An 18,706-nucleotide genomic window follows, 5' to 3' on the forward strand; every position below is an offset into this window, starting at 1 on the left:
TGGGGCGTTTCTGTAGTCCCGCGGTGTTGGTAGACAGCACAGACTAGCTTTGAAAGTTTCATCTGTTCTGTGTCTCCTAATTCATGGTCATGTTAACTCTATTTTGCCTGGGAAGGTGTAAGCCTGGTCTGTGCAACCTACTTATTTTTTATTTCTATAGTTTTCCCCCAACAGTTTATTATAAAAATTTTGAAGCATATGAAAAAGTTGAAAAAACTTGACTGTGAGTGGCCATATACCCACCACTGAGGATATACAGTTACTGTATTTGTCTTATCAAAAATCAAATATCTGTGCATCTCCTCATCCAGTTCTCCATCCATCAATCCATCATATCTTCATTACATTCAAAACACTTGCAGGAATCACACAGGAATAATGTGGTATCATTAACTAGATGCAGTAGTCACCAAATCATAGCCTGTGGGTCATTTTCCTATTTTTGTAAATAATTTTATGTTTATTGGAACATTGCCACGCCTATCATTCACAATTTGTGGCTACAACCTGGAGTTCAGTGGTTGTGACAGAGAACATGTGGTCCACAAAGCCTAGACTATTTGGCCCTTTAAGAAAAAATTTGTTGGCCTCTGCTCTAGAGTACAGTATTCATTACAGTTCTCTTTTTTCTTTTGAGGTAAAACTTAGATTATATGAAAACACCAATCTTAAGTGTACTATCTGATAAGTTCTGAGAAATGCACTCACCTGTGTAACCCAAACCCCTAACAAAATGTGGAACTGTCATGCCAGAGTCCCCTCATGTGCCTTCCTGGTCAATCCTTGTTCCCACCCTTCCTTCTCAAGGCTGTTGCTGCTTTGATTTTCCACCTGTAGATTAGTTTTGCTTGTTCTAGAACTTTGTATAAATGAATATATACTCAATATACACTTTCGTGTAAGGCTTTTTTCACTTAGCATAATGCTTTCAGATTCACCCATGTTGTAGAATGGATCATTAGTTCTTTCATTTTTATTGCTACATAGTTTGTAATTGAGCTTTTTCATTCACTCTTATTGGTGGACACCTGTGTTTTTTTCTGTTTTGGGCTATTATAAATAACACTGCTATGAACATTCTTGTACAAGTCTTTGTGAACAAAGATTTTTAATTCTCTTTGGTAAATACATAGAAGTGAAATGCTGTGTCAATGAATGTTTAGTATTAAGAGAACCACCAGAGCCTTTTCTAAGGTGGTTGTACCATTTCACACTCCCAGCAACAATTGGTGAGACTTCCTGTTCTACACCTTTGTCAGTATTTGGCATTTGTTGTTTTCATTTTGTCTTCCAAAGTGACTGTACCATTTTGCAGTCCCACCAGCAATGAAAGAGAGTTCTTTATACTGGTGTTTTGTAGTTTGGATTCCCATCCTTTGTGAGATTTATGTTTACAGATAATTTCCCCAAGTCTGTGGAATGTGTATTAATCTTACTAATATTTTTAATGATTATAAGTCTCTAATTTTTATGGAACCAAATTTTTTCTCTTATGTTTTTCCATGTCAAATTAATTGGCATGAGGAGCTCTTCATAGCCACTTATCCTTTCAGGACTACAGCATGTGTAGCAATGACCCTACTTGTTCCCGCCACTGATTTTGTTTTATCTCCTTTCTTCATCTCTGTACTCCTCTACTTTTCTGGATTTTCTGTCCTCATTTTGTTTTTTGTCTTACTTTCTAAGGTAGAGAGAAAAAATTTGGCTCACCAATTTTGATATGCCCAATATTTATTATTAAGTTGAAACATTTTCTAATTTCACTTGGGATTTATTTTTTGACCCATTTATTAAAACTGTATTGTTGAATTGTCAAAACTTTGTGAGTTTTTTACAAATTATTATTGACTTCTAATTATATTTTAATTAGAGAACATTCCTTTATTTCAACATTTTAAAATATTTTGAAACTTATTTTGTAATGCAGCATGTAATCTATCTTGTTGAAAATACTGTGTGAATTTGAAAAGAATGTGTATCTGCAGTTACTGGGGATAGTGGTCTATAACTGTCAGGTTAAGGTCGTAAAAGAGTGTGCAAATAACCTGTCTTTACTGATTTCTTGATTGGTTGTTCTATCAGTTGCTGAGAGAGGGGTGTGAAAATCTTTTACAAGGATTATGGAATTGTTTATTTTGTCCTTTATGTCTGTCAGTTTTTGTTTTATATGTTTTGAAACTCTATGTATGATTAGGTATAAATGCATATTTTTATGCCTTCCTGATATATTGACCCTTTTATTATGATAAAATGTCCTTCCTTATCTCTATTAATAAAACATGTTGAAGTTTATTAAATTTGATAGCCACTTTTGTTTTCTTATGTTGTTTTTAATGTATACTTGTCCCTATCACTTGTATTCAGCTTGTCTGTATCTTTATATTTAAAGTGTGTCTCTTATAGAATTTAGTTGAATCTTGCTTTTGTATCTATTCTGATAACTTTTCATTGGAGTGCTTAATCCATTTAATTTAATATAATTGTTGGTATTGTTAGATTTATGTCTACATTTTATTATTTGTTTTCTGTTTGAGCATTCTATTCTCCTTTCCTGCCTTTATTGGGATTATTTGAATATTTAAAAAAATTGTTTCAGTTGGCTTTTTTAGCTATATCTCTTAACATTTAATTTTAGTGGTTAGTCTAGGGATTATGGAATACTCTTAATTCTTTTCAGTCCACTTAAAATTGACAATTATAAAATTATATATAATGTAGAAAGGTCCTTTTGTCCTTTATTTTATAGTGGTCACATATATTACGTCTATGATCTATTGACATTGTAAATCTCACAAATCAATGTTACAGTTTTTCTTTGAACATTATTAAAAATAAAGATGATATTTTTATCATATTTTTTACTTGCAATATCTTTCATTCCCTCTATCTGAATTTGTTTCTATTATCATTGCTCTCTAGCCTGATGAATTGCTTTTAGTATTTCATATAGTCTAGTTCTGCTATGATAAATTATGTCAGTTTTCCTTTTCTTAAAATGTTTTTATTTTCTCTTCATTCTTGAAATATATGCTCATTGGATATAGAATTTTTCATGCATGCATTTTTTTTATTTTAGTAATGTAAAGATATTATTTCACTCTCTTCTGGCCTCCCTAGTTTCTGATGTGACATTCACAATATTCTAATTATGGTTTTGCTATATTCAATATGCTTTTATTTTCTGATGCTTTCAAGATTTGATCTTTTATGTTGGTTTTCAGCAGTCTGTGATGTACCTTGGCATGAGATTTTTAAAATCCTACCTGGGTTAAATAAGCTTCATGAATATGAAGTTTTGTTTTTCCACCAATCTTGAAAAGTATTCTGCCCTAATCTCCTCCCTGGGCTTCAGCCTTCAGTATGTTAGACAACAGGTTAAACATATTGTTACTGAGGGTCTCATATGTTTTGTTTTCTCCATTTTTCCCCTTGAACAATTTCAACTGATTTATCTTCAGGTTCTGTCATTCTTTCCTTTGTCATTTTCATTATGCTTAAACAAATCCAATGATTATTTTAAAATTCATATGTTCTATTAACATTTTTATTTTGTTGATTATAAACTTTTAAATTACCAAGATTTATTATCATTCATTATGAACATACTGTTTTTTAACCTCATTAAGCATTAATGTAATTGTAGTTTAGAAATCCTTATCTGCATCATCTCAGAATAGACCTCTGTTGATTGTTTCTACCTGTGATATGGTTATATTCTCCTGGTTCTTTGTCAAATAACTTTGGACGTATATTTGACATTGTGAATTTAATACCGTGGAGTCTCTGGATTCTGTTACATTCCTTAAGAGAGTATCTATGATTTGTTTTCTGTAAATGGGTGATTAACTCACTTACACACAAATTAAAAACTCTGTTTTGTTTCTTGTCAGCAGCAATTCAAATATCAGCTCAGTTATTTGAGCCATAGTTGCTAGAAGTGCTCTCTGCACATGAATGTTTTAATTTTAGCAAGAGCCTTGAATGATTTATTCATAGAACGTGGCTCACTCCTTTCTGTCTCTCTTATTCCTAAAATTCTTCACTTTATTTATGGTAGATCTAGATGTTCTAAGCTCCATTTCCTGATTCTTTAAGCCAAAGATACAGCAACCTTTCTATGAAACTTTTAGCCACATACACCAGGTGCAACTACAGCCTGACTTCAGGTGCAACCTGGAGGGAATCTAATTTGTTCTGATCCCTTCCACCAAATTTTATTTTCATAAACAAATACACCTCTTTTGTTTATCTTTAGAGTCTCCTGAGGCTCCAGATTTTAGGTTTCTCTTGTTTGTTAGTATAAGCATTATATGCATTACTGAGTTTTTTAACACCAGCATGTCCTAAACTGCTCTATATTGACTTTGAAGGGCCCTGGGAACCATAATCCATTCCATAATACTTGGCAGGCTGCAGTATTTAGACAGTGAGTTGGTTGATTTTATTAAAAAGAAATAGCAAAAGACAAAAAAATGGAAGAATCTCACATTCTCACTCTCTAGGTTAAGTTTTTGCAGGCTTTTTAGTTTTAATATCTATTTTGAAATCAGTAAAAAAGTAATGTTAATTTATTCTTTTGTATATTTATTATTTCAAGAACATTTTATTGAGCATTTATATTGTTCCACATACTATTCTAGGACCTGCACATACAATATGAACAGAACACAATTCTCATCTGCAATGAACTTGCAATCTAATGATGCAGACATAGCCCTTATACCTGTTCTGTCTTAGGGATCTGCATATTTTTTTCTTTCAAGGGCCAGATGATAAGTAATTTTTGCTTTTTAAGCAACACAGTTTATACCCAGCTATTGAACTCTACCATGAACTGTACTGTAAAAGTAGGCATAGAAAATGTATAAAGATTAAGCATGGCTGTGCTATAATAAAATTTTATTGATGGAATTTCTAATTAATATAATTTTCACATGTAAAAATTTTTAAAGCAAAAAAGAAATTGAAGATGAAAAGTCTATTTTATATGTTTATATGCATATTTTATAAATGCTAGTAACAATTGCTAATTTCATTTCAAAGCTTTTATTAACCCCAGTGTGTAAAAGGCATCATGATAAATGCTGTGAATATTATAGAGACTATTAAGGTACATGCTCCCCATCAAGGTGTTTATGATCTCTGAAAAACAGCTTGAAAATAATACAATTAATTATAACACAGGGAGAATTTTAAAAAGTGCTATAATGTTAGTCTGAGCAAATTGTTCTGTGGCAATAAGCAAATTCTGACCCTGGGAAGGAGAAGGGCATTTGAGAAAGGACTTGAAACATGAGTGGCATTCAATGGACAGGGAAGTGAAAAGAAATGGTGTTTCCCACTGAAAGAACTACATGAGGACCATGTAGACAGGCTTGGTGTGCACGGGGAACAATATGGCAGTCTGATACATCTAGAGGATACTGTTTTTGGAAATGAAGATTAGGCCAGAAGTGTATTCAGGAATGTCAAGAATTGTGCCACTCAAAGGTTGCTGATGTTGCTCATCAGTCCTGTTCCCTTCCTTTTTCCTCCTCTATCTAAACTCCTTCACAGTTGATAATCTTATTTCTGCTACCGTCCAACCAGATAGCAGAAATGAGAGATGCTGATTGATGTGTGGCAGTGGTTGAGGAGTTGCGTGAAGAATTTCAAAGGCACACACATTTGGTACTTGATGATTCATTCTGCCTAGGGCAGTATTTTTGCAGAGAGCTTTAGTTTCTTCCACAAATTATTTGATTGTGAAGCTAATAAAATCAAGGTTCTTGATGTGTGCCTGCATGTGTGTGCATTTTAAATGAAAAGCCACACAAGGTTTTCATAATTCCTCAACAGACTTGGTGCCCATTTTTCTTGGATAATATCTGTTTGTTTTTCCATTTCTTTTTTTTCAAATTGGGACTCATCAGTCATGGAATCATAGTTGATAACTTAGATGATTATTTGTATTAACTCATATGAATGACATCAATGAAATTTCTCCATATAAGTAGTCAAGCTGTCAAACATTTTAAAGTAAATAATAATATTCCACTGATTAGAGCTGAAACTAACACATTCCATACTTTTTCTGTATGAATATAATAATTTTTTTCCTATTGTGTCACTTGCTTTCCTTTTGGCAGAAATTTTATCTTCATAGGCAGATGGCTTCTTTATTTGTTAAATTTGTGTGGGTTGATATACTTCAAAGTAATTCAGCCAGAAGTGAAAAAATCCATTCTCAGCAGAAACACCTAAAATAAAAAAATAGTACATTGAAATAAACATAATACAAATTTCAAAGAATATATTTTTTGAATCATGGCCAAATAGTCAGCAGATAGATTCTGCCAAATGAAAATGGGCAGGGAATTTTACCAATTAAAGTAGTTGGAAAAAACCCAGCAGATTTCACTTCTCTACAAATGAACTCTGGCAACTGTGATGAGTAGTCACATTGAATCTATGTGTCCTACAGCTGAATTAGTCAAGGAAGAACTTAGAGGAACTCAGTGACTTTAGGCTTCACAGACTTTGGTCAACACCTTAAAATGTAGTAAATGGAACATGAGAACCAAATTAGCACCTATCTAATTGTGGTAGACAGAATTCCAAAAATGCCTCCCCACCCCACCACAAGGTTCCCATCCCCTTGTTATTCAATCAAATACCAGTGTAGCTATGTATGTGAAAGGACTTCTTAGATGTAATGATGGATACTCATCAGCTGATCTTAAAATAGGAAGATTATCCTGGACTGTTCAAGTGGGGCCAATATAATTTTATGGTTCCTTAGGACTTCTATATACAAGGTCATGCCATTGGCAGATAGAAACAATTTTACTTTCTGTTTCCACTCTAGATGCCTTTTATTTCATTTCCTTGTCTGATTTCCTGGCTAGGTACCCCAGTACAATGTTGAATAGAAGTGGTAGTTGAAGATATCCTTTATTTTACTCCTATTAGGACAAAATTTTTTAGTCTTTTACCCTCAGGTCTGATGTTAGCTGAGGACTTTTTGTAGATGCCATTTATCAAGTAAGCATGTTCCCTTCTGTGACTAATATGTTGTGTGTTTTTATCATGTGGGAGTATCAGACTTTGTCAAATTTGTTTTCTGCATATTGAGATGATCATGTGGTTTTTGGCATTTACTTCCTCAATATGGTGTTTAAAAGTGGTTGTTTTATATACGTTGAACCAATTTTGCATTCCTGGGATAAATTCCACTTGGTCATGGTGAATAATCCTTAGTAGTTAGATCAAATTTTTATATAATATGCCAACCTTGGGCTTTTGATTGGAATAACAATCAATTTACATATAATGTTACATAACCACATATAACACAATTATTGGTAAGGTAGGATTTACACTTGCTATCTGCTATTTTCTGCCTGTCTTATGTTGTTGTTCTTGTTACTCTGCTCTTCCATTACTGTTCTTTTTTGTACTCATAGATATTTTGCAGTGTATCATATTAATTCAGTTTTTCCACTATATATTTTTGAATTATTTTATTTGTGGCTTCCTTAGGAATTAGAGCAGTCTAGGTTGGATTAATACCAATTTAATTGCAGTGGTATATTTAAAAAATTTCTATCTATCTAGCTCCATTCTCCCTACCTTTATGCTGTTACTACCACATATTGAATCTTTATAGATTATATATCCATCAACACTGAATTGTAATTTTGATTTTTTTCAATTATAATAGATGAAATGATTAATTATTGAATTTTATAATTCTTTTTATTAATCCTCTATTTTGTGAGCCATCATTCTCCTGGTTTTGTTAGTTCTTTAGACATGGTTTCCATTAGCTCTTTTAAATATTTTAAATAGCTGATTTAAAGTCTTTGTCCAGTAGGTCCAATGTCTAGGCTTTCTCAGAGACATTTTCTATTGATTGCTTTATTTTCTCAGTATTGGTCACATGTTCTTGTTCCTTTGCATTTCTCACAATTTCTTTTGAAATATGGATATTTAAAACAATATGGCACATCCAGAAATCTAGACCCTCCTTTCCACAGTTTACTGTTGTTTGTTGATTTGGTTTTGTTTGCTTTCCAGTCTAGTGATTTTTCTGGACTTATTCTGTAAAGTCTTGAGTCTTGTCATGTGTGGCCACTAAATTCCCTGCTTAGTCAGCTTAGTGCTCAGCTAATGATTGGAAAGAGTTCCTTAAATGTCTGGAACCAATGTCTCCCTTATTTGTTCAGGGACTGTTCACAAGTTAGGAAGCACCTTCATTGTTCATGCAGGTAGCTGACAACTCTTAGTCTTTTCTTCTTGTTTTCATGGAGCCTCAAAGTTAGCCACAGATGAGAGCTTAGAGCCCTTTTAGGTCTTTCAGAGTATGTGCACAGTGCTCTGCATGCACATGTCAATCCAGATTGGTTGAAATTTTGAAGTGTTTCAAACTCCTTTGGGACTCATCTGCCAGCTTTTGCTTTAAGCTTTTTGGTTAGTCTATTGTTAACCCCAACTGTTTTACACTGTCTCAGGCAATGTAAAGTTAAAACACTTGCTGTGAAGTAAACTTTTTGTACTGGGGAAGCTATTAATATGGTCAATTTCAGAGAGCCTTGTAAGTGTAGTCTTTCAAGAAACACTAGACATGTTAAATAATTATTTTTTGGTAATGAGGTTTTGAAAGAACTCTAACTGCATTCTTCTCATTCCTTTTCCTGCCATAGTGCACCAGGAATGTGGGCGGCTGTTTTTCAGAGAGCTGGAGAGTGGGCAAGGAGGTTAGGCAAACTGAAAAGACATGAAACTCTTTGTTTTTTCTGAGATTCAGCCATTTCTCCAATAAAATGCTCTAAGCTTTGCTATGGCCATTTTGCCAATAATTTCATTGCTTATGTGGAGGATAAAATATTCAAAGGTCTTTACATTGGCATTTTCATTAACATCAGCCTCATATTTATTATATGTTATGATCTCCTAAAGTGATTCATCAAAGCCTTCATCACTAAAGCAGATTTAAACTGACATGGCAACATTTGTTTACAAGTTGCTAGCAATTTGAGAATATTGTTTAAGAGGTAGAGTTTTAGCACATGTTATGTGGTTGTGTTGAGCTTGTTAGTTTCATGAATAAGTTGAGACAAAACTTGTGATTTACTGGAAATAAAATTTAATAAATAGAAATTATTAACTTGAAAGAGTTTGTATTTAAGACTGTTTCTTTTCTGTTATCTGATCTGAGCCATATTTCTGTCACAGATAAACATACTTTCCCTTTCCCAAAGGTTTTGACATTTTGACCTTTGCTTCAGGCTGTGGACTTGGTCTTGATGATCCATTCCTGTGGCCTGATTCTTTGGGAAATGTTCTTGAAAACTGATATTATCTCACTGTTTAAATACTCAATTTTTTGAGTTCCTTAGAGTCACTTGGTTACTGTAGCATGTAATAGGATTTACATTTTTCCTGCTCACATTCATTCCTATTAATCACTTAGAACTTGGGAGATGGAGAAAACACAAGGCTTCTTACCCATAGTTGAAGAAAGTGGGAGTGAAAATTCTACTTTTTCTTTTGTGAGGATCAAGGTTGGTGGAATTCACTACCAAAGCTATTGGATTCATCCCTCAAAACTAGATTCATGATTTCTGTTGCTTTCATATTTTATATACTTTGGTTTTTGTTATCAGTTTTGGTTTTGCTGGGATTTTACTCCAACACTTAGCAACTGAGAAGAAATTGTTTTTGAAAGCCCCTTAACATAGACATTTACAATTGTACATGAAATCAAGCTGTTTGTGTTCTTATTTTGTCATTTTAATAACATTTTCTCACGAGATCACTTTAAATTTGTTTAAGATATACTATGCAGTTGCTTTTATGGATGCAGACATAAAATGGGAATTTATGAATCCTGAAACAAACTAACATAAACATTTTAAAGATTAATAGGTGACATGATGATATTGATGGTGGTGGTGGTGGAGGTAGTGATGGTATGTGAGAGAGATGATATTAGTAGAGTCTTTCAAAGAGTAAGAGGGGCATATAAAGAGAATATTTGATATGTTTTCTTGTTACCAGCTTCATAAGTCTCTTCTCTATGATTAGAGCCTATAGTGGGAGGGTATTCAGATAAGGGAATGGGCATGTGGGAAAAAGTTATGCACCAAGGATCTGTTTCTTTCCTTTATACTCAGACACAATGACTAAAGTCCTATGGAAAGCAAGATAAATTTCTATAATATGGTAATGTTCACTAAGGAACATCTCCATCGGTGAATTAAAGGATTTCTGTACTCACATTGTAGGGAACAAGATAAAATTGAGTATGCATTAAAAAAAATCTTGCTATTGTCACTAAGTTGGAATTAAAGGCAGAAAACAGATATTGTTATTGGATGCATTTTAGCACTTCTTTTTTTCCCATGAAAAGAAAACTTACTGCTGGAACAAGTACAAGAGATCTCAAGGTGGTTCTGAATTTAAAACCTCACCTTTTATGATAACCTGAAGATTAACCTTTATTTATTTTTTGACAAAATTCAGAATAATTTACAGTATCATAACATTTACCAAATAAAATCATTTATATTTATAAAGCACCCTGCTTAAATATCTAAATAATTTATTATAAATGCTACTCTATGATTTAATAACTTAATATGTCTGATCTGATTTTTAAGTTCAAACGTTTAAAGATAAGTATGATTAATTTAAGCAATTTTCTTGACAAAAGAAAATATTTTTGCTGTATACCTCATAGCTGCTTTTTAGATCAGTATTTGTAAACAGTAATTTAGGACCTATTGGATACTATTAACATTTGTATTGCTAATAATATTATTTAAGCCTAAAACAACATATCCATATGGCTCATTATGCTTGTTTGATTATTCACTTGCTTAGCATTTGCTTTACCTGCTGGATATGAAGCAAGAGCAAACTAATGATAGTCCTCTCACATCTCCCTAATACCAGCTCTTCATGTAAATTATGTTTATATAATTATTCCAAGGAGTACATTCTCAGAACAATCTCCTGTTATTGCAGGGGTCTCAATTGTGCCTCTAACTCTATCAATAAGCAATCATTAATGTTATTGTTTTCTGTTAATTAGGACACACTTTTGGAATAGGCATAGGGAAGAGGTTTCTTAGGTTTCATAATTTTACCATTGATTCTCTCAATGATGTGACAATTAAATTTGATTTCTAATCCAGCTTGAAAATGCCACTGAATAACTTGGTAGCTATGTCCTCATAATCATCCTCAACATCAATTTTTCATTCCTTTTAACAAATTGCGGCACACCAAGTAGAGGAGCAGAAAACAGTGGTTCCCAAGGTATACGCAATGATCTAGTCAAGCATTGCAGGAAATCTAGGAAAGCTTAGGATGTTCCACATGTACTTCATAGGATTCTAAACAGTAACAGGCTTGCTGGCATAGTCTGAACGGCAGCATCCAGGAGGGCATCAGGGCTTAGTACTGTTTTTCCATAATCCTGGGAAAAGCTGGGACTATTTGATCCAATTATTTCTGGGGAAAATCACAGCAAACCATGATCTCTTTTGAATTCTTCATGGAATTGTGTATTTTGGTGGGCAGTCCCAGTATACTGTTTTCCTGGATACCGTCCTTGCAGAGTTACAGCTTTCTGTGTTATATATGAAAAATTGGGTTGTGTATTGTAGCCCAGAATAGCATTTTAGGGGGTATAATCACAGTTAATTATTTCACTGGGAAATATAATGAAGTGAAAATATCAATCAGACTGTTGGCCAAAGCAGATAGTGTGATTAAATGTTTCATTCTTTAAATAAAAATATTGACCTAATGTGGCTAAAGTCCTGAATTATTGCCTGGTGCTTAAATAAGCTTCCCAGTGGGTGCTCTGAATCTAACATGCTGACTCTTGTCTGTAACAGCCCACTTCCTCTCGGTGGTCTCCCAAGTGACTTCTACTGCCTCAAATTTACGAAGCAGAGTTTTTCTTCCGACGAATAACCAGCCTGCCTGTCAGGTATTTGAAAGCACACGGCATCTTAAAGACTTTTCATATTTGGAACTTCTTTATTATGATGGTTTGGACATTAATTATATTTCACAGATTACATTTTACTACTTCTCCAGCCAAGTGAGTGGCAAATTAACAGCTGGCCTTCAAACTACATGTGGTGGTCCTATTGAGCATTTATGGCAAATCACAAATGGGCTCCCAAATCAGTGGGAGAGAAATGTGATCGAAATCCAGAGCACCCAAATATTTCAGGTATGTGTATTGTATTTGCTAACTATGTCTCTGAAGGAAAAATGTTAAGATACAGATGTTTAATTACAGGTGAATTAAAAGTAGAATGATTAACTGTCCCTTTGGGTCAAGGACTGGGATTTGCCAAGACTTTCAAGTGCTGACAACCAAGGAGTCCTCAGAAACTGGGATGGCAAATCACCCAAAAGACACTTGAAAAACAGGTTTTCAATTTGTGTATCAAAATTAAAGTTGATGTATGTTAAGGTATATTAATATATCAGTGAAACCTGGCCTAATTCTCCTCTTAACTTTTTGAATCCCCTTCATTTTCCTGTTTCTCTTACTATTCCAACCTCCTTTGTCTATTCATTTCTCATTCTTCAGAATCACTTTTCTTCCAGACTTTACTCATGCTTTTTGAGAGAACAGGGTTATGTTGAATAATGAGAAAATAGTTTGATTTAAATACTAATTCCAAATGTTGTTGAAGTAGAATAATTATCATATTCATTACACATTAAACTCAAATTATTCAATACAGCTTTTATTTTCCAAAATAATTTTGAAAATTAAGGCCAATGCAAGGCTATAAAAGACAAATTTACACAGCCTAATAAAACTTATATATGGTGGAAATTATAATCTAATAATTATTATAAGAGTTCCTGGAAAAGTATTGCATATTTAGTATTTGGGACAGCCACAAATTTTTTTCCACTTAAAAAATGGAATGTTAAAGTATTTTTTTCTGGACACAATTTTCTTTTTAAACCTGGTTTGTGGTCCAATTTAGCCCAAGTAGGTTTCCTTTGTCATCTATTATTAGAATAATATAAAAATCAATTTTATAGTTTCAATATGGAGTAGAAAATGATCTGATATATGATGGATTTAGCACTTGCTTAAGTCTAGAGATTAAATTGGATTGAATTTTTTCTTTTAATTTAAAATTTTTTAATGAAATTAAAAAAATACTAATAAACAATATATTGGTTTCAGATAAACAACACAGATATTTGACAATTACATACATTATTAAATGGTCACCATGATCAGTGTAGTTGCCATCTATCACCATACGAAGATATTATAGTATTATTGGCTATATTCCCTAGGCTGCACTTCCTCCCTGTGACTATTTTATTATTTAAAGTTTGTATTTCTTTATCCCCTTCACCTAATTTACCCATCCTGCCATATTCCCCATGGTAACCAACAGTCCATTCTCTGTGTCTATGAGTCTGTTTCTGCTTTGTTTGTTCTCCGTAGGTAAGTTAAATCATATGATACTCCTCTTTCTCTGACTGACTTACTTCACATAACATAATATCCTCTAGGTGTATCCATGGTGTTACAAATGGAAAGATTTCCTACTTTGTATGTCTGAGTAGTATTCCATTGGATATATGTGCTACAAATATCTTTATCCATTCATCTATCAATGGACACTTAGTTTGATTTTGGCTATTGTATATAATGCTGCAATAAACATAGGGGTGCATATATCTTTTCAAATTGGTGATTTTGTTTTCTTCAGGTAGATTCTCAGAAGTGGAAATGTTTGGTTATATGATAATTCTGTTCTTAGTTTTTTGAGAAACTTCATACTGCTTTCCATAGTGGCTGGCCCAATTTACATTTCCACCAACAGAATAGAAAGGTTCCCTTTTCTCCACATCCTGGCCAACATTTATTACTCCTTGTGAGGTAATATCTCACTGTGGTTTTGATTTGCATTTCCCTGATGATTAGTGATGTTAAACATCTTTTCATATGTCTGTTGGCCATCTGTATGTTTTTTTGGAAAAAAGTCTATTCAGGTCCTCTTTCCATTATTAAGAGGATTATTATTATTTTTTTTTGGATACTAACCCCTTATCAGATATATCGTTTGCAAATACATTGTCCCATTTGGGAAGTTGTCTTTTCATTTTGTTGATGGTTTCCTTCGCTGTGCAGAAGTTTTTTAGTTTGACGTAGTTTTTTTTTAATTGGGAAAGAGCTGTGTTCTTTTTTTTTTAAATGTATGATTGATATACACTGTTATGAAGGTTTCACATGAAAAAGCAATGTGGTTACTACATTTACCCATATTAGCAAGTCTCCACCCATACCCTAATGCAGTGACTGTCCATCAGCGCAGCAAGATGCCACAGATCTACTATGTGCCTTCTCTGTGCTATACTGTTCTCCCCGTGATCCCCCACACCATGTATACTAAACATAATACCCCTTAAACCCCTTCCCCTCCCTCCCCACCCGCCCTCCCACACCCCTCCCCTTTGGTAACCATTAGTTAATTCTTGGAGTCTGCTGCTATTTTGTTCCTTCAGTTTTGCTTCATTGTTATACTCCACAAATAAGGGGAATCATTAGGCATTTGTCTTTCTCCGCCTGGCTTATTTCACTGAGCATAATGTCCTCCAGCTCCATCCATATTCTTGCAAATGGTAGAATTTGTTTCTTTCTTATGGCCGAATAGTATTCTATTGTGTATATGTACCACCTCTTCTTTTTCCATTCATCTACTGATGGACACTTAGGTTGCTTCCATATCTTGGCTATTGTAAAAAGTGCTGTGATAAACATAGGGGTGCATAAGTCTTTTTGAATCTGATAAGTTGTATTCTTTGGGTAAATTCCAAGGAGTGGGATTCCCGGGTCAAATGGTATTTCTGTTTTTAGTTTTGTGAGGAACCTCCATGTTGCTTTCCACAATGGTTGAACTAGCTTACATTCCCACCAGCAGTGTAGGAGGGTTCCCCTTTCTCCGCATCCTTGCCAGCATTTGTTGTTCTTAGTCTTTTTGATGCTGGCCATCCTTACTGGTGTGAGGTGATATCTCATTGTGGTTTTAATTTGCATTTCCCTGATGATTAGTGATGATGAGCATCTTTTCATGTATCTGTTGGCCATCTGAATTTCTTCTTTGGAGAACTGTCTCTTCATATCCTCTGCTCATTTCTTAATCGGGTTATTTGCTTTTTGGATGTTGAGGTGTGTAAGTTCTTTATATATTTTGGATGTTAAGCCCTTGTCAGATATGTCATTTACAAATATATCCTCCCAAACTGTAGGATGCCTTTTTGTTCTGTTGATGGTGTCCTTTGCTGTGCAGAAACTTTTTAGTTTGATGTAGTCTCATGAGTTCGTTTTTGCTTTGTTTCCCTTGCTCGAGGAGATGCATTCAGGAAGAAGTTGCTCCTGCTTATATTCGGGAGAGGTTTGCCTATGTTGTCTTCTAAGAGTTTTATGGTTTAATGACTTACATTCAAGTCTTTGATCCATTTTGAGTTTACTTTTACGTAAAAGTAAACATGCAGTTTCATTCTCTTGCATGTAGCTGTCCAGTTTTGCCACCACCAGCTGTTGAAGAGGCTGTCATTTCCCATTGTATATCCATGTCTCCTTTATTGTATATTAATTGACCGTATATGGTTGGGTTTATATCAGGGCTCTCTAGTCTGTTCCATTGATCTATGGGTCTGCTCTTGTGCCAGTACCAAATTGTCTTGATTACTGTGGCTTTGTAGTAGAGCTTGAAGTTGGGGAGCATAATGCCCCCAGCTTTATTCTTCCTTCTCAGAATTGCTTTGGCTATTTGAGGTCTTTTGTGGTTCCATATGACTTTTTGTATGATTTTCTCTAATTTATTGAAGAATGCTGTTAGTATTTTGATAAGAACTGCATTGAATCTATAGATTGCTTTAGGCAGGATGGCCATTTTAACAATATTAATTCTTCCTATCCATGAGCACGGGATGTGCTTCCATTTATTGGTATCTTCTTTAATTTCTCTTAAGAGTGTCTTGTAGTTTTCAGGGTATAGGTCTTTCACTTCCTTGGTTAGGTTTTTTCCTAGGTATTTTGTTCTTTTTGATGCAATTGTGAATGGAATTGTTTTCCTGATTTCTCTCTCTGCTAGTTCATCGTTAGTATATAGGAATGCCACAGATTTCTGGGTGTTAATTTTGTATCCTGCAACTTTGCTGAGTTCAGATATTAGATCTAGTAGTTTTGGAGTGGATTCTTCAGGGTTTTTTATGTACAATGTATGAATTGGATTGAATTTTAACTTCAGATATTTTGAGTGGCTGAGAAGGATGGGAGAGTGAGCAGGATTGTTAGGAAAGAGTTTGGTTCAGTGTTGCAGGGAAGTCAAATAATGTGACATGAAACTAAAGTCAAGAAAACAAAGCAAGTTTTAGCCCCAACTTAGTGTCTGACAGGCCCTGAATATTTGGGGACCTTTAGTTTTTATGGATCTTTCAAGGGGTTTTTAGGAGAGTTGTTGTTATGGAAACAAGTGTTGATTGATGGGCTGGCAATGATGTAAGCTAATTTTTACTGTGCAAATTTTTTCCCAGAATTCTCTGATTGCCCACCAAGGGAGCCCTAAACCACAATGCTGATTTATTTTAATGACTTTATAATGAGGAAAAGTCACTTCAGTACACCCCAGGAGCATGTCTTATTGGACTCCAGCTTGTGGAATATCTCTCTCTGGTTTTACTTCTCCTGCTGGGGATTTTCCCATTGGTGGAAGCTCTCTGTAGTCCCTCCTTCTCCGTAGTCACCTGATCTCTCCCTCAACTTATCTCTGGCTTCCTGCCTAACAGGATCTCTCAGAATAATTGAATTATAAGGTGTAAGAATGACACATTTTTTTAACTGAGCTGTCATAAAATCAGTACAGTTTGGAATTTTCAGGCTTTTGCAAAGTAAATGGGGTTCCAAAGAAGATCAAAGAAAATCATTAGTGGATGGTTAAGTGACAACTCAGTAATAGGATTTAAGAGGAATTGTATGGGTGGAAATACAATTCTGTGATTTGAGGTTTTGTACTATATTGAAACCAAATATTAATGTGTGCATGTGTAAGGGTATGTTAAGCCATCAGGCATTTAAGTTTTCCTGTGAATGACTGATTAATTTATTTAACAAAGACTTACTTGGACTCTTGGGATGCATTAGGTGGGATTCAGGAAATGACTCCAGCACCATGTTAAGAGACTTTCCCCCCAGCTTTATGGAAATGTAACTGACATATAACATTGTGTAAGTTTAAAGTATACATGTAATGATTTGATACATATATATATTACCACATATATTGTGATTACCACAATAAAGTTAGTTAACACATCCATCACCTTACATAATTACAACTTTTTTGTGTGAGGTGAAAATGTTTAAGATCTACTCTCATAGCAACTTTCAAGTATATAGTACAGTATTATTAGCTATATACACCATGCTGCATATTAGATTCCCAGAATGTATTCATGTTATAGTGGAAAGTTTGTACCCTTTGACCAACATTTCCCTATTTCCTCCACTTGGTAACTACCATTCTACTCTGTTCCTATGAGTTCAGCTTTCTAGTTTGTACATGTTAGTGAGATCATAAAGTATTTGTCTTTTCTCTTAGAATAACACCCTCACAGACCATCCATGTTGTTATAAATGGCAGAATTTCCTTCCTTTATTTTGACTGTATTATTCCTTTGTATGGTTACAACACATTTTCTATATCCATTTATCTGTCAATAGAACCTTGGATTATTTCTATGTCTTGGCTATTGTAAATAATGTTTCAATAAATATGGGGGTGCACATATCTCTTTGAGATAGTGATTTCATTTCCATTGAATATGTATCAGCTGTGGGATTGCTGGATCATATGATAGTCTTATGTTTAAGTTTTTGTAGAAATTCCAGACTATACCAGTTTACATTCTCAATAACAGTGCATAAGGCTCCCCCTTTCTCCACATCCTCATCAATAGATTCTATCTTGATTTTTGATACTAGCCATTCTAACTGTGAGGCGATGCTATGGTTTTGATTTGCATCTCCCTGATTATAAGTGATGTTGAGCACCTTTTCATGTATCTGTTAGTCATGTGTGTCTTCTTGTATGTCTTTTTTGGAAGAATGTTAGGTTCTCTACCTATTTTATTTGTGTTTTTGCTATTGAGTTCTGTAAGTTCCTTATATGTTTTTAATATTAACCCCTTATCTGATATACGGTTTGCACAGAGAAGATTTTTGACAAGCATGGAGACAAGACACTGTGTTCTTGGCTCTGACGGGGAGTGGTATACCGAATGAGAACCCCAAGCACCAGTGATGCATCTACTTTTTTGTGGATGTTCAGGAGTCATTAACTGCTAGAGAAGTTCCTAATTTATTTCTTATGTTTCTCTTTTTACTGCTGTATGTTTGTCTTTTCTCAATCACAACAAAAGCAGCAAAATGGCCAAGAGTGCTTTTGAGGGAATTGAGTCATGTTGACTAGATGCCAAAGGGTGAACTTGCTTAAGTCCCTTCTTTCTGCATGCGTACATGTGCCTCACTGACTGAGATGAAACACTTGTCTATGGATAAACTTTTATCAGTGTTTACACATCTTTTCAAGCTGTGAAGCAGAGTGGATGGTAAAGTAGTCTTAAACTATCTTTGTCAAGCTTTGTGCCTTCTTATATCCAT

The 18,706-nt window shown here is 34.3% G+C and overlaps 1 protein-coding gene across 1 annotated transcript in view; it reads left to right on the top strand.

The window, feature by feature from the left end:
• MALRD1 (MAM and LDL receptor class A domain containing 1) overlaps positions 1-18,706 on the top strand; it is a 694,454-nt gene that overhangs the window by 20,171 nt on the left and 655,577 nt on the right. The window contains exons 3-4 of the mRNA XM_057498267.1: positions 11,889-11,983; positions 12,071-12,232. Of these exons, the coding sequence (XP_057354250.1) occupies positions 11,889-11,983; positions 12,071-12,232 (257 nt within the window). The remainder of the gene's footprint in view (positions 1-11,888; positions 11,984-12,070; positions 12,233-18,706) is intronic.

Source organism: Manis pentadactyla, chromosome 3, assembly GCF_030020395.1.
Source record: "Manis pentadactyla isolate mManPen7 chromosome 3, mManPen7.hap1, whole genome shotgun sequence".
In the NCBI taxonomy this organism is placed as follows: domain Eukaryota; kingdom Metazoa; phylum Chordata; class Mammalia; order Pholidota; family Manidae; genus Manis; species Manis pentadactyla.